The 17,608-nt window shown below is 38.3% G+C and overlaps 1 protein-coding gene across 15 annotated transcripts in view; it reads left to right on the forward strand.

Annotated features, from left to right (window-relative positions):
- LOC139479663 (unconventional myosin-IXb-like) overlaps positions 1-17,608 on the forward strand; it is a 115,142-nt gene that overhangs the window by 534 nt on the left and 97,000 nt on the right. For all 15 annotated transcript variants that reach the window (XM_071263230.1, XM_071262538.1, XM_071262613.1 and 12 more), the window contains exon 2: positions 8,020-9,017. In XM_071263230.1, coding sequence (XP_071119331.1) covers positions 8,133-9,017 — 885 coding nt within the window. In that variant the 5' untranslated portion in view covers positions 8,020-8,132. The remainder of the gene's footprint in view (positions 1-8,019; positions 9,018-17,608) is intronic.

Consider the following 17,608-nt stretch of genomic DNA (forward strand, 5'->3'; position numbering starts at 1 on the left):
AATACAGGGATGTATTCTTAATACGACGAAGCGAATGCTCGTTAATTTACATCAGAAATCATTCGTTGAATCGCGTGTTCCTTTTTAAACATTTTGTTTACACAATTTAGGCATCTTACAACACATCTGCCAAACCTTTCTAGGTTGGGTTTGGGAAAGGTATTTCCTGAATCCTATGTATCGTAGGTTCATAGGTAATTTTATGATCAGTGATAATATGTGATAATCATATATGGTGTTCTGTCAACGTTGGTAAAATACCACATGAACATGATGAATATTAACCAAGAACACCTGCTTTGCTATCAATGCTTATTGGTAAGGTATGTTATCACTGAAAGGTGTGAAGGTGTTAAATGTTGGTGTGAACTATACATTTACCCCTCAATCCAAATGAATGTTGTCTCATCTGCTTGGCCAGGAGAGATGGTCTAGCTAGTAAATAATGTTATGTGTGATTTTAGTACTTGCTGTTAATTAGACAGCATGACAGGAGAATTCTTTATCATGTTTATGAGGTATTTGTTCTGGAAGAGTTGGACTGATAAACTCCATTTTATGTTTGGGTTGTTACAAAAGATTAGAATGTTCTTCAGCAGTCTCTATCTTTATCCAGTAAACTACGGTTATAACAAATTCAAATTTTAGTTCGTTATAATCATAGTTCGTTCTAAGCATATTTACAGCAAATGCCTGGGACCACAAATCAGTATGTTATATCCATCAGTTCGCCTTAAGCCAAATTTACTATATAATGGAAATCATGTTCTTTTGCACTTCATTAATTGTTTGACTTACAGTTTTGTTCATGGGGTGTGAAGGGGTCTAATGGAGGTGTTAGGTGACAAGTGAAGGTGTAACTGACTACTTGTTTCCAATATTTGTAAAATTCAGGAAGGAAGAGTAACTTTTCCTTTTTTGTCTACCACTTTTGCAATCAAGCAGACAGCAACCTGAGGAAGATTAGTTTACACGACAAGCGAATATATAAAATAATTTCCAACCCTGCCTATTGATGTCCTGAATGATATGAGATATTGATAACCTTGATGTAAAAAACCAGCCCATTCGCTCACTCACTCACTGTGTAGGTAAGGTCAAAGGTTCAGCCACATAGCAGTGGTGATTAGTACCTGTCTGTGACGTTTTTCGTTGATTCCTTCTTCCGTGCCTGGTTGTAAGCCTGGGGCATGATAATTAGGGTTTACTCATGTATATACCTCACATAACATTCATTGATTACACACTATCAAAATATGCAGTAAGATTCTTTTTCTCCTACATTATCAATGTAGATTTCCAATTCTCATGAAATTGTAATTATTACCTTTTTCATCACGTTCATGATCAAGGATTAAAAGGTGTGTGTTAAATGTTATGGTTTTCCATATTTTGACGTTCTTATATCCTTGGATTTTATACTAAATCTTGAAAAAAGGATAACACTACTGACTTATCATGCTTAGTTTCAGTGAATGTTTTGAAATTTACTTCTATGATCTTAATTTATGTTCAAGAAACATGTTACCTAAGAAAATAAATTGTGTTTTATTTTATATGACGTGGTATTAAATCTTCCTTCTTACAGTTGACAAATATTGATTTTTGAGGTTTCAGTTTTAGTTTGACTGTAATAAAAGTGGCAAGATAACATTCTTGAATGACAGTGAAATACACAGGTGTATGTTGACTACATTGTAATTTCTATGAATTATGTCCTGTTTCCAGTCATTCATGTCATCATGAAATACTACTTCCCTGTATAATGCATATGTACAATCTCAGTCTGTGCTAATAACTATTGAGTCTACAAGCCTGAACTTGGCTCTGAGCATTATTTTCAGTAGATTTAAGTATTATAATATGGACTATTATTTGCTGAGCTTACTAGACTGAACAGAATTTTGTCTTCGGGCAGAAGTCACAGACTACAATGTAACATGAGGCTGAAATTCTTCCTTATTTAACAGATGAACTTGTCCCCACTTTTACAGAAGTAGAATATGAATAGAATTTACATTACAGTAAATTACTGTTGTAACGAACTCAAAGGGACTACTAATTGTAATTCGTTATATACGTTGTTCGTTATAAGCATATGCACAGCATGTATACAGCAAATGGACGGGACCAAGAAGTAGTTTGTTATATCCGTCAGTTCGTTACAAGCGTGTTCGTTATAAATTTAGTTTACTCTACTCAATATTTGTTAAGGATACTGACATATTTCATACTGTGATGGAAAATGATTACAACAACTTATTATTATATAAAAGTGTGTTTTATGTTTAATCAATTTGAAAAGAATCTGTCACATGCTTCTGCTCCATGGCAATATCAAATACTATTCGTATGACAACATCTGAGCTATCAGACACCACCTGGATACTCCCTACCCCTATCATAAGTTGAGTGATTTATTAAAAACCTATCCTCATGATGTGTGTCACCTGTTTGGATTTTTCCAACATCAATGCTTCTTTGAAAAACTGTAGTCAAGGCCTTCTGCATCTTGGCATTTTGGCTTGTAAGACAAGAACTGTGACTGCTCTGATTTAATTATTGGCCTGTCCATGTATATTACTGGAGCTTGTTTCTTGGGGTGTTAGCAAGGAGAGATTAACAACTACACCCCATTCTGATTTAGCTGGTAATCTGGGATGGTGGTTCGTGTTCTCGCTGACTCACTGCTGTCTGGATCGTATACTATATAAACAAACATATAGTATATGCATGCTGTCCTCTTGAAGGTGTGTCCTCTTAAATATAGTGTTTTCGTACCTCATGTATAGCATGGTATAGTCCCTGTATAAACAGTAAAAATGTTACATTTAAGAATTAATGATGTCTGCCCCAAAGGTCAAAGTTAGGAGGTATATTGATGATTGATTAACTTTGAATATCTGACTGTAATTTTACAATTAACCTTTGCTTGTCTCTCTGCATTCTGTTTGTGTGTGTCTCTCTCTTTCTCGATTGATTAATGGCAACATGGATCGTTGTTCACAATGTTAATCACTGGATTGTCTGGTCCAGACTATATTGGTGAGTTAAACAAACAAAACAGTATGCACTACAATTACCTATTTGTACAGATAATATTATTCAACATCAAACAGTCTCAATGCTTTAGAACTTGGTGACCTACTGACTCTTACATCACGTTGAGAAACTTAAGAAAAAAAGTTCATTTCCTGTAAAGCATGTTGAGCAATGAATTAGATGACACTGAATATAAATAATTAATGTTTTGATTCATTTTAGGGCTGTAAAGTTGGTGGTATGTGCAGAGGTGTGAAAAACTTTTGATTTGTTTCCTGATTTTTTCTTAGGTTAGATTTGGTTAATGTTGGTTAAAGGTGTGGTTAATTAGGATAATTAACCTAATGTGTGTTTATACTGTGTGGCACAATTACATATGTAGGGCTGGAAGCAAATACGTTACCGCATGAACAAGAAGCATGACTGTCAACTTGCCTGGTTCTGATTTGATCTTTTTAAGTCTTTCCAGTACGTTCAATACTGGTTGCATTGTGACCTTGCAGTGATCATGACAGTAGGATATTTTGTGTTGGCAAGGAAGAGCAAGGGACAAGGAGTGTCTCCTTGTCTGTATTGAACTAAAACATTCTTGAAGCTCTATGCTATTGCTGAGAACGTAGGCTATTACTGATACAGGTTTTGCCAGGAATACAGATTGAATGTATGGGGATACCTTTTGGATTTATGGATTTTGGTTGGTTTGTTGTTTAACGCCGCACTCAGCAATATTTCAGCTATATGATGGCGGTCTGTAAATAATTGAGTCTGGACCCGACAATCCAGTGATTGATATCATGAGCATCAATCCACGCATTTGGGATAGATGACATGCATCAACCAAGTCAGCGAGCATGACCACCCGATTCCGTTAGTCGCCTTTTACGACAAGCATAGTCACCTTTTACAGCAAGCATGGGTTGCTGAACACCTATTCTACCCCGGAATCTTCACGGGTCTTGGATTTACGGATTTGACAGACCCAAGTCCTTATTCATTATGAGAAAATACAATAAAATAATTATTTTGTGAATATTTCTGCTTTAGACAGTTCCAGTGAACTTGCCAACCCAAACAACTTCAACACGTGTAAGAGATGGGGTGGGAGGAATAGAAATTTGTTATTTTTTGTTATGAAGTGTTTAAGATACATGTATAACAAGTTTGAATTATGGTGATTTATATCATTTCTCTGTATTGGTAGCGACAGTGAATACGTTTTTATTTAACATTTTACTTATTTCTGATTGACTGAATAAAAAAAACATTTTAATTTTTTATTTTCTCATATTTCATGTTTCAATTTTTTTCGAGTTGTTGGATTTGTATACCAAGTTTTCAAAAAGTCTGATCTACGGTACACACGAGAACTTGGGAGTTATGCATAATAACAGGCCACTTAATACATGGACTACTGTTGGTGTTTTTTGTTGTTTAACACTTCACTATCAGTGGTAGAAATCTTTAGTCCATTAATCCTTATAATGATAACATGTAGCAAAGCCCTTAAAACTAGCAAATTGTTACTGCTCTTTATGATACCTTTACTATTGGGCAGTTAGGCATGGACTACAGGACTAGTGCCAATTTGTAACGCTGCTTGACTATTCCCTCTATTCGACCTGTGTAAACCTGCAAATCTATTGTATGATCCCAGATATGATTTAAACAAAACTGATGGGTAGCATGTGTTTTGGAAGTCTGAAATAAAAGTTGGAGAAATAAACATCAAGACACAATATGCAGTCCAATTACCCTGTTTAGTGAAGTGTTAAAGGAGACAGTTTCCTCCTCCGCACCAAGCCTATTGAAGTAGTAGATGCCTTTGAACTTTGTGTATGATTTAATTAGTGGATCGAGGATGTAGTCCATGGGTTGTTGGGTTGGATGGGGGTATTACACAGATTGTGACTAATTGATGTCAGGGTTAAAAGGCCAGGGTAGGGGTCAGTGATGGTTGTTTTAACAGGAACATGATGTACTTTGTGTATGTGTGCTATCATCACAACAGCTGGGGACTTACCAAGGCTTGAGCTTGGAGGGGAGGTGTGTGAAGTGAGGTGGTTGTTAGTGGGAGTCCTAGTTTCCAACTAGTTTGGGTGTAGTATGGAAAAGAAATTAACCTTGTGATAGAAATAGAAAGGCAAATCCCTGGATCGGTTTCTATGCTAAAAAACAATATTTTTTTTTTACTTGCCTGACTATGTACAGGCATGATATCAAAGTATGGACATGATGGGTACAAGAAGGATACTTAGCATGTTGCTTCAAACAAACAATATACAAGTGCCTAACAGTTCTTGTTTTCTGTGAACCACCCCTGTGGCCTAGTGGTAGAGCGTCCGCCCGGAAAGCAGGAGGTCCGGGGTTCGATCCCCTTACGCATCATACCAAAAGAAGTTAAAAGATGGTTGTAACCCTGTCTGGCGCTTGGCATTAAGGGGCGAAAACAAGGACTGGTCGGCTCGGAGTATACTGTGTCTGAATGGGGTATTCATGTCAAACTGTGGCATGGTATCTCAGTGAGCTAGCATCGGCATCAGTCCGGACTAGTACAAGCTGCCACACACATAAGTGCATGCACATCGCTATATAAGTGCAATAATCTTGGACGTGACGTTAAACCAATTTTCACCTCACTTTATCTTGTGCTCTGTCTTATATTGAGACCCGTGAAGATCTGCGGTAGAATAGGTCTTGAGCAACCCATGTTTGCCGTACAAGGCGACTATGCTTGTCATAAGAAACGACTAACGGGATCGCATGGTCTGCAACGGACTCACCGACTTGGTTCATGCATGTCAATCACTGGATTGTCTGGTCAAGACTTATTATTTACAGACCGTAAAACAAGCAGGACACATTTTGTTGTCTTGGGAGGCAGTGTGTGTTGTATCTCTACCAAGTAGTGTTGGTATGTATACACTGACAGATAGAAGGCCTGTATGACTTATCTATGAACATGATATTCATTGATAACATACTTCCTTATGTTATCAGTTGTGCTGATAACTGTGTGAGGTGAGGACAAGCAGTTCAACAATTACAGCAGTTAGAGATTGTATTGCTTAGTCCTGGGTGTTGGAGAGTTAACCGACTGTTGAACTGTTTGTGATGTAGGATGATGTGAAATGGATACTGACACGGACAGGTCTCTTCAGACAAGGTTTATTTTATATAAAAAGCCCCCCCAAATTAGTATTTTTTCATTTCATTGATAAGAACTGGAGGAGCTATCAATATCCAAACATGGTTTCAATGTTGATAGTTTTAGTTCCTATGCATGTATACTGCTCAAAAGAAGTTAAAGAACATCCAATTGTTTCATATGACTATTTAGTAATCTGTTATGACAGGACAGATTAAGTCTAGTTGTGTGAAACAACTGGTGGTATTTTAACTTCTTTTGAGTAGTATATTTTCATCGAGCCATTGCAATGTATTATGTAGACATTTCGATCAATCTTAAGCTCTATCATCAATTGTCTTGCTATTTTATTTAATCAATAATCAGTTTAACAGAACTGTATATTTCCAGACAATAGTTACTACTGGTAGGTTGTGTTTACTGTAGTTTCTTTACTGTTTGTGTTCTGCGTTGCAATGTGTAAATGTCCCAGTTTCTGTAACAGTACAGAAGTGATTCTGCTGTGAATTAACTTCCTTGTTGGGTGGTGGCATCCTGACAGATAAGCAGGATGATATATATGCTTCATCTAGGAAGTTAATTCCTTTCTGGAAAATATTTCTGTTTATGTTCAGTACGCAGGATAACGTTTAGTTACAGGTGACCTAAATGTCTCAACATTAACACATGATTCATATTTTGTAGAAGGGTGATTGTTAGTATCTACGAATTACCCATTCAGATGACTGGCTTTAATATCATTTGTCAATCCCACTTTTTACAACTGATTTTGGCCCAGTGTTTTTTGTACAATTACTGGAAATGTTACTGTATGTCTTTGAAGGGAGAAAACTGAAAGTCCACAGGTTTTAGGTAGGTGGTCATGTAGTAGGTGTGTTGAGAAGGATGTCAAGATTCATTGATATGTTGAATATTTATCCTGATGATACAGTGCACTATATGCCTGCCTATGAATTGATTCATATTTTCACGTCTTATCGATTTTCAAAAAGTGATAAATATGGTAGTTTGTAATGAAACCATACCTAGCCAATATATACTGAGGGAAACAAATAAGGGAACACCATTTCATTGGAGTGTCCCTTTATTTTTCCCCAGATTTTTACCCACAGTGACATCCATAGCTTGGGAACAACACCAGGAAAACAATAAAGGAGCACTTGTATTTTCATGTGTTCCCTTCTTTGTTTCCCTCAGTATAATTTAAAATACTCTGTCTAGCATTACCTTACATAAATAATTACTTTTCTATGCAATGGGGGAATGGTAGGTGATATCGATAGGGCAGGACATGCTTACCCTTTTCGCTAACACCTGGTGTCACTGATTTTCAGTAGTCTATGTAATTTTCACAGCTATTTTGCCCTTAACGCTAATTGGAAACTATTTGGTGTATAATGTAGACTGGTTATTCTCTTGCATTGACATTATATGTTTACCACCTATCATGAAATGAAATGGTAATCTGATTGCACAATAGTATTAATACATATTGTAGCAGCCAAAATTACAACACAAACTGTTTATTAGCATGGCCACCTGGGAAAACTTCAACCCTGCTTGTCGTAAGGCGACTAACACGATCGGGTGGTCAGGCTTGCTGACATAGGTCATGCATTCAGTGTTCCAATTCCGTAGATCGATGCTCATCAAGTCAGTCACAGGATTGTGTGGTCAAGACTTGATGATTTAAAGACTTTTCAAGTAGCTGGAATAATTGCAGTTTGCCATTAAAAAGCAAACAAACAAAACATAAAATTTCATGTAGTTATTGATTTAGCTTAAGTCATTTCTTTTGTTTTTTTTATGTAATGTGTCTTTTTCTGTTTCAGATGTAACTAAGATGTAGCAAGGGGTGTATCATGACCTTATCCTATATAGAGGGCTGTGTGTGTGGGCCGTTGCCAGCAGTGTATTACAGCATGTTCAGCTCCGTGAAGTAACGATGGCCACCAACTATGACATCTGTCCTTCAAGGGTTCAAATTCTGCGCCAACTTAGTAGCATGGAAACTTTTATGGTCAGAATTTACACAGGTTCTCTGAGCCAAGAGACCGAGTTTGTCAGTGTAGAAGCGGAAAAAGGCACTCCTGCGTGTGATGTTGTCAAAGTTGCCGTTCGCAAGTTGAAGTTGGGGAACAACCCCCACAATTACGAACTTGCTGAAGTGTTTTCATCTGGAGGTCAGTTGTGTAAGGAAAGAAGACTGGACCCAATGGATAACCCGGTTCGAGTACAGCTTCTTTGGCCGAAGGTCATCAATGCTGAAATTGATAGAGGTCAAGGTCTTTACACAGGATACCGATTCTACATCAGAAAGGCAGATCCTGAAACCCAAAAGGTTTCCGGATGGGTTGAGTGCAAAGATGCCAGTGTAGTAGACTCATTCTTGAGTTCCTTTCTGAAACAGCCAACAAGCAATAAGGAATACACAGATTTGTGCAATCTGCCAGATCTGAACGAGAAAACATTATTGGAAAATATAAAAGCTCGATTTGAGAATGCCAACATCTATACCTATGTAGGATCAATCCTCATAGCTGTGAATCCTTTCAAGTTCTTCCCTATATATAATCCCAAATATGTGAAAATGTATCAGAATAAGTGGCTAGGGGAATTACCGCCACACATTTTTGCAATAGCAGATGCAGCATATTCCACCATGTTGAGGACTAAGCAGAACCAGTGTATAGTGATATCTGGAGAGTCGGGTTCAGGGAAGACGGAGAGTACCAACCTGTTGCTTCACCACCTGACAGCCCTCAGCCACAAGGGGCTACATGGAAGTGGGGTGGAGCAGACCATCCTTGGGGCAGGGCCAGTACTGGAGGTGGGTACTTAACACTGAGAGGTGCCACAGTTTGTGTGAAACATTTATAGCCTGTCCACCATTCATTTGACATCATGTTTCTTAATTTTAGTAGATTTTGGTAATTATATAACATTTGGATTTGTAAAATCAAGAGGTCCTTGTCATAACCCATACATGTCTAATGTTAAGAATTACAGAGTTTAGAGCCCTACCCTGATTATAAATAGCCTGCAAGGTGGCTGTGTTTCAGTTTCGAACACTGACTGACAATGTAAACAAAACTGGGTATCAAGAGAAGTTTTTTGATAACCGTGCATAAACAAGATCACCCAAGACCGTCAAGCTTCGTATCAACTTGAATGACAAACCTTGGATACCAAAAGTGGCTCCATATCTAGATTTAAGGCTAAGTCAATACATTTTTTGTAGTTTTATCATTAGACTTGAAGAAATCGAAACGATCGTGTTAGAACGTCTGCATCAATCCCCGTGGGCAGAGTTTATTTAGGGGTGGGGTAGCCTAGTGGTTAAAGCATTCGCACGTCATGCTGAAGGCCCGGGTTTGATTCCCTACATGGGTACAATGTGTGAAGCCCATTTCTGGAGTCCACCGCCGTGACATTGCTGGAATATTGCTTATTGCGGTGTTAAACCATACTCACTCACTCACTCACTCACTCACTCACTCACTCACTCACTCACTCACTCACTCACTTAAGCAGCAACTCACATGGTCATGTGTGCATGAGACACATTCAATGCATTGTGGTCAAATTGTATTGTGAAGTAAGACGAGTTCTATGGATGAACAACTTCTTTATTTATTAATAAAGAAGTTGTTCATCCATAGAACTCGTCTTACTTCATCACTCCAGCTTCTAAATGCCACTGAAAGAAATTGTATTGTGGTGTGTATATTTAAGGGAGAACAGAAGCACAACAGTTTAGGTAAATTTAACAGTAACATTAATATGAAATTGACGTTTGTGAGGACAACATGAGTACAGTGTATTAGCGACAAGATTCTTTCAGTTCAATCTGAAAATGAAATTGATATTTGGGTAGCTTGTTTGTTTAGTTTTGGTCACTTACATTCAACACACAATGAGAATATATTATTAAAACTTCAGTTATTGGATAGATTTTTCCACTAGTGTTTTAGAAGAGGCCTAATTTGAAACACAGAAGTTGTGCCAATATTTATTACCTTGATGTAGGTCAAAACATCTAGTTTGGTTTCGTTACTTATTTATCAGTTGGTTATGTTCATTCTTATATATGTTGATACATCTGACATATTATACACGTATTCCAAGACAGTTTTAGTTTCAGATTTCCTTTTCTTTCACATAATTTTCACACCAAAAACTGAGTTTGATCATTAGACCTGCATATGTCGAATGTATTTTTTGTTCAGTGGATTTGGATACAGTGCACGCACAAGTTATAAAACACAATTTGGCATCACTTCCCGTTTTGTCCACACCAATCCTTCATCTGCTCCTACGTTTAACACCTGTTAATATGGCAAAGACTGCTGACTGCTCATTAATGTGGAATTTTTTGATTGTCATTAAATCTGCTACATTTCTTGCTGGAAACATCTTGCTATGTCTAGGACACTCCTAGCAAGCACCAAACCATCCCCATGTGGGAAGCTGTACATAGTTTGTTCTGCTGTCATCAGTGCTTGTCTGTGTAGAGAGATTATGATAAGATACAGTAAACTATGTATATAACGAACTGAAGGATATATCGAACTGTGTTTGATCCCGTCCGTTTGCTGTATAGATACTGTATTTATGCTTATAACCAACTTTAGTTATAACAAACTAAAATTAGTGGTCCCTTTGAGTTTGTTATATCTGTTGTTAGTACTAGTTCCAACTCAGTTTTAGTCATTTCCACTGTTCTTAAATCAAGGTTTTACCGGATTCAACATAAATTGACCAAACAATTTGCATTGCGGATCCTGTGAGTATTTTGGTATGTCAAAAGGTATAGCTGTTTGAATCACCATATATATATAAAAACTATGAATTGCATGTTACATATGGCCGACAGTTGTATCCGGGTAAGAAATACAATATTCAGTGGTTTATATTCTTCAGTTTGACATTAATATCGTTGCCTCTAATAGGCTTTATGGTTATTTAGCATGTGGAATAATTTGATATATCATTAATACCAGACATCAAATGAAGCATGACACACAGGTCCCCCTCAATATTTTAATGAGAGTTCTATGCACATGAAAAGAGTGATAACCAAGTACATCCCCATTTAAACTTGCTTCAGACCCCCAACCTCTGTTTGATAGATTTGTGAGTCTTTGACTTCATCATTGCCATGTGTGAGAAACCTACCGATGCCAAACAGTAGCAGCACTTCTGTTTCATTAATTGTTGACCCTTTGGTCAGTGTTGACGACTTGCTGCGAGTGTACCTGCAGTAAACACCAGAAATATCACACACGTGATGTTGCCCATTTTCACCAATCTATCAGTCTTTGACCAGATGTGTCCTTGAGCCCAGGAACAGTAGTGCTTCTGGCACCGGTTGTTTCCCATCAGTTAATCTGTGGTCAGAGTTTGTTGAGGACTTAATGTAAGTGTACCTACTGGAGCCCCAGTGTTTGTTTGTGTCCAGGAATGTCCGTGTTGATCCCGGCTGTCTCATTAACAGTGCTACAAACACCTAGCCTACTAGGTGTGATGATTCATGTTCACGGTCTATCATGTGAAACCATGTGTTCTCCTGGAGCAGGCAGGACAGCTGACTACAGACATGCAGTCGGCAGGGCCAAAAGTGCTTAGTGCCAATATATTTTTGTTTTGGGTTAATAACACTTTTCTGCCAAAGTCAGATGTCGGAGGGGGTGTTGCGGGTGGGGTGTTGGTCGAGGATTACAGCAGCCTTAATCTTTAAGTAGCCTGGTGGTTAAAGCGTTCGCTTGTCACGCCGAAGACCCAGGTTCGATTCCCGACATGGGTACAATGTGTGAAGCCCATTTCTCGTGTCCCCCGCCGTGATATTGCTGGAATATTGCTAAAAGCGGCGTAAAACTATACTCACCCACTCACTCACTTAACTCTTTTAAGTATTTGAAATATTGGCTTCTTTCGGATGACTTAGGGAGTTAAATTATGAAGGACAAGGGATAAATCAGCTTCAAGTGAACAACCTGGTGTAAAATGATTGTCAAATTAAGCCTTGTATCCCTGTTGTTGAGACACACACATACACACACAATATTATATAATATGATATTCATAGTATATATGGTTGAGTGATGTTTTTAGAATTGTGTTCCATGAAGCTGTGATAGGAACAATCACAGATACAGAACCTGCAGAGCCAATCAATAGAAAACAATGATATTTGATAAGATCAATGGGTATTGAGTACTATTCCATACAATAATGAACAGACAACTATTCTCTTTTGCACCAGATAAGCATTATATTGGCTGCATTCGACAACATGATGTACTTCATATTTTCTATGGTGATGTGTATGCAACTGTGTTGTGTACCCAGCAGTTGTTGAATCGAGGTGCCATGTGTATATGAAGAGCTGACAACCTTCCACAGCCCCTGCCTCTAAGCGGCTTCAGTGTGGTGATGGATGGCATGTATTTCTATTGTCTCACAAGCCACTGATGTCATTATGTGAAAATGTGTTAGTCTTGTGTCATGTAAGTAGGTGAAATATTCATGATGGAATATGTCAACCAATTATCGGTGCATTGTGTTGGGGGTAGCTCAAATTAAGCTGCTATGTAGGAGGTGTGTGAAATATTTCAGACGGATTTCAAACACTATTTCGTCTCATATTACAAAGTGGGTTCTAGTTTTTATTCTGGGAAACTCTTGAAATTGACCTTAATGTGAGTCTACTGTAAGTGCTGCCTCAGTGTGTAGTAACAGGGTGTAGTAGTGATTGAGGTTGTAGCATGTTCACCTCTTCTGTGATTCAACCTGTGAAGATCTGAGTTAGAATAGGTCTTAAGCAACCCATGCTTGTCGTAAGAGGCGACTAATGGGATCAGGTGGTCAGGCTTGCTGACTAGGTTGATGCAGATCATCATATCCCAATTGCGTAGATCGATGCTCGTGATATCAATCACTAGATTGTTGATCGAGATTTGATTATTTACAGACCACCATCATATAGCTGGAGTATTGCTGAGAGTGGCGTTAAACAACAAACAAATCTTCTGTGATTCGTCTTGACCAGGCTGAGCACTTCTGTCCAGTTGATCAGCGACAGAGACATCACAGGCCCGTTTGTCTGAGACTAATGAAAATAAAGGGGCCAGTTGTTTTCTCTGAAAATCTTAATTATCTTACACGAAGCTGTGGACTAGAGGCTTTTGACTAATGGTGTCTGAAACTGCAAAGTAGACAAAAACCTTATCAATGAACGTTTTGATTATGCTGTAATAGCAACAAGCTGTCAGCCTTGCTTGACCAGTGTATAAGGATCTATACCGAAACGTCGCTATTACAGTTCATGTATATGATCCATGCTCCTTGTCAGGTACTTTGACGTAAAACTTTACATACTCACAAACTTTACATTAAGAGTGAAAAGGTTGATCAGTTAAGCAAATTAGCAACAGGGACTAAAGTGTATTGAGATGTATTCTCCGGCTTACATCACCATGAAGCTTATCAGGGAGCCCATGTGTATCCTGGATGTATGCAGGCTATGTGTTTCCTGGTGTTGGCTGCATCATGTCCAGGTGGTTAGCCACTGTCAGCAGCTGGGGATATACCACAGTAGGCGGTATGCAGGAATACCTTCCCCCTGACTGGTGTCACAGCTGGGTGCAGGTCCGTGTAGGTCCTTGCAGGGAAGTCACTCAGGGAAGTCGTCTTGCTGACCGCTTGTTTAAAAAATCTAGTTCAGTGTGTGATTCTTTCCATCTCCCCCTGGATGCAGGTGTGGGAGATCCATGCAGGGAAGTCATCTCGCTGACCGATTGTTTCCACTATAAAGTTCAGTGTGTGATTCCTTGCACCTCTCCCTGGATGCAGGTCCAAGTAGATCCATGCAGCGAAGTCAACTCACTGACCGCTTGTTTTCACAATAAAGTTCAGTGTGTGATTCTTTCCATCTCCCCCTGGATGCAGGTCCAAGTAGATCCATGCAGGGAAGTCATCTCGCTGACCGCTTGTTTCCACAATAAAGTTCAGTGTGTGATTCCTTGCACCTCCCCCTGGAAACCTCTAGATACAGGTCCATGTGGATCCTTGCAGGGAAGTCACCTCTCTGACTGGTTGTGATTCTTTCCACCTCCCCCTTGAAGCATGTCTGTGTAGAACCTCACAGGAAATGTACACTGGGAATTCATCTTACTGACTGCAGACTGGTCATTTTCACAATATCGTTCAGTGTGTGACTTGCCTTTCACCTCCCCCACCAAATTTAGCCGAGTTATTTCAGTCGGACCGCAGTGTGTAGACTTCAGCCTCTGTTATTGATTGGTCTTACATCTTGTTTCAGTCGGTAATATTTTGAGACTTTGGGCCTCGGAACACTCCTTGGTCGATAGCATGACGAGCCTAGTGCACTCTTAAGTGTGAAAGTTAAAAATGTTTTCTTTCATCTGATATTCCTTAAACGTGAAATCAATTACCTGTGAAGAGATGGTGTTAAGTATGTGGTTGCATAGGAAATATAATCATCATAAAGAGAACTAAATTAAGTATTTTTTTACTGAAGACTAAACTATACTTCCATGTTTCTGGTGATTCTATGGCCGTGTTTGATTATCTCTGTGTTGAAGAGAACTATGTCCAGGTTTGGGAAGAATGGCTTGTGGTTTGAAGAAGAGATGTTCGCTTGCTATGATACGGGGGAGTACATATGAGACATGACAGTTTACATTTAATAAAAAAACAGAATTTTTTTAAGACATTACAACAGGCATGTTACATGGCTGCCGGTCGATAGTGATTGTTGTACGGGTCACGAGGCATACTAAGGATAAACATTAGCATAGGTAAGGGAAACGGTGATTACAGGTGTGATGATTCCTAGGATGTATGGCTTAACATGCTCATGCACAAGACAGATATTGTCAAACAATTTTTTTCTAAAGAAACTTACCATTTAGCAGATGTATGACAAGATATATTACGATGTAGTGCTTCAAAACTTGGCAACGATCATGGCGGTAAATGTGACTGTTGTAACTTCTACTATGTGTCTGTACTGTTACTAAGAGAGTTTGAAGAACTACATGGACTAAGCTTGCTTTATTGATCAGTAAATCAAACAAATGTCTCTGTATTATCTGAAAGAACATTTTCTTCATCTTTTTATTTCTTTTGATAAACATTCCTTGAGAACTTTTGTCTGAGAAATAATATTTTACTATTATTTTTCATATAATTTTCCATATTATTATGTATGCTAGTGGCGATTAATGGCCTGATTGATCATTATCCAATATGCTCGAAACAAAATTTTTTCTCATTTGGTATTTGGAATGTCATGTCAAAATTAAATGAAATTATGAAAATGTCCAATTGTCTTTTGTCTCTACCATGTCTACCTAGCGAGAAAAGTCACTGTTACCCGTCTCTATTTGTTTCAATCTTTTAAAACTACATCATCGTTGTGATCATGCATGATTATTTTGAGATGGAACCCTTCATAATGCTAAGCGACAACATTGCTCAAACAATGTTTTTTCAAAGAGAATGTCTTCATAGAAATCAATGTTTGCATAGAACATGTAGAACCCCCATGGATAACTTATCTGCTGACAAGACTTCCCGAACCTTCAATAGCCAAGTTCAGGAATAGAGCGACATCTACATTTTACAGCAGCCGAGTGTGTGAGATTTGCAGTTGGTTGTTACTGTCTTCCTGGTGTGGGGTTAGAAGAAGATTGTGTGGGTGGGGCTGAGGAGATCCTGTCAAGCTTAGGTCACCGTGACCTACAATTGAAGAAACAACATCTGGCTTGATGTCAGATGTAGCAAGCTGCACTGTTTAACATCTGCATGGGTCGTGTCATTTTGGTGTTTATAACTCGAGGTTTGGATGAGTAAATAGTTACATGGTTTGACATTTAATTGAGACATTATTCATGGACTGTAAATTCTGTTAAGTGATGTGGTTTCCTTGTCACACTTTTTACAAACACCTTATCAGGACATAAAGCCGAACATGTGTTTTTCTTATGAATAACTTATCACATTAAGGATTCGTTTCAAAACAACTTGAAACTTATGAATCTTTCAAATCCGCTGTCACTCGCCCTAATCATCAATCATTCTAAATACTTCCACAAAATCAATAGATCCATATTCCGGGGTAGAATAGGTCTTCAGCAACCCATGCTTGCCGTAAAAGGCGACTATGCTTGTCGTAAAAAAGGCGACTAACGGGATCGGGTGGTCAGGCTCGCTGACTTGGTTGATGCATGTAATCGATCACAATTGCGTGGATCGATGCTCATAATATTAATCACTGGATTGTCTGGTCCAGACTCGATTATTTACAGACTTCCGTCATATAGCTGGAATATTGCTGAGTGCGGCGTTAAACAACAAACCAACCAACCAACCAACCAATAGATCCATAGGTAATGTGGCAAACATACTTTAATGTTAACAATGTTTGGATGTTTTGTCATGTTTGAGAATCTCTAAAGCAACTGAATCAGCCACCTGTACATCATTTTAATTTAGACATGCAGTATTTGTATGTGCTAAAGTCCTTTTGAGACTACTAGACGGAAAATGATGATTATTAGCTGAGCTTACTAGGATGAACTTAATTTGGGTAAAAACATATTCAATACTATTCTGATTTGCCTGTATGAATCTGAATATCCATGTTGACCTTTCGTGAAGAAATAAGCTCATTCAATTTATTTTTGCTATTGATAAAGGTGACTAATAAAGGCTAGAGTTATTCACCGACTACTTTAGTTTATGTTTCGGTTATGGAATTGAAAGTTTTTATTCCACTAATAGAACTGCAGTGACACAGACATATTTCCTTTACAGACACATAACCTTAGTAAAATGATATTCTTATTTCTCTACCATACACGCATGGCCACCCTCTATCATGCATTAATGCATGTATGGGTTTGTAGAGAGACCAAGGAGATCTTGCGGTTTAATGTGCATATTGTGCATCAATGTTTTGTAACTCATTGTTTTGTAACCCTCTCAATGAACCTGATCACAATATATACATGTATAGCCCTATATGTACAGTCTGCAAAAACTTTTGAAACTACTAGCCCCGACCTGGCTTTTAGTGTAATGTTTAGTAGAATTTAGTTTTGTTATATGTACTATTAGTAGCTGAACTTACTAGACCAAACACAAGTGTACTACACTCAGGCTTCCTTTCACAATTAGGCGCCGCATTTACAGCACTGATAGAGTTATCATCAAGCTCTGTACGTGAACATCTTTCTGTATCGCTGCAGTTCCAGAGAGATTAGTAACTGAATATTTGTAGCCTTGTTTGCTGATGCAATGGGAAGATGTGAAACATGTTCTGGACATTGCCATCCACTTGATAAATTGCCTGTAAAAACAAATACAGATATTTTATTTGGCCCCAAATGTTTT

Source organism: Haliotis cracherodii, unplaced genomic scaffold (assembly GCF_022045235.1).
Source record: "Haliotis cracherodii isolate W230 unplaced genomic scaffold, xgHalCrac1.p SCAF_1, whole genome shotgun sequence".
Taxonomy (NCBI): domain Eukaryota; kingdom Metazoa; phylum Mollusca; class Gastropoda; order Lepetellida; family Haliotidae; genus Haliotis; species Haliotis cracherodii.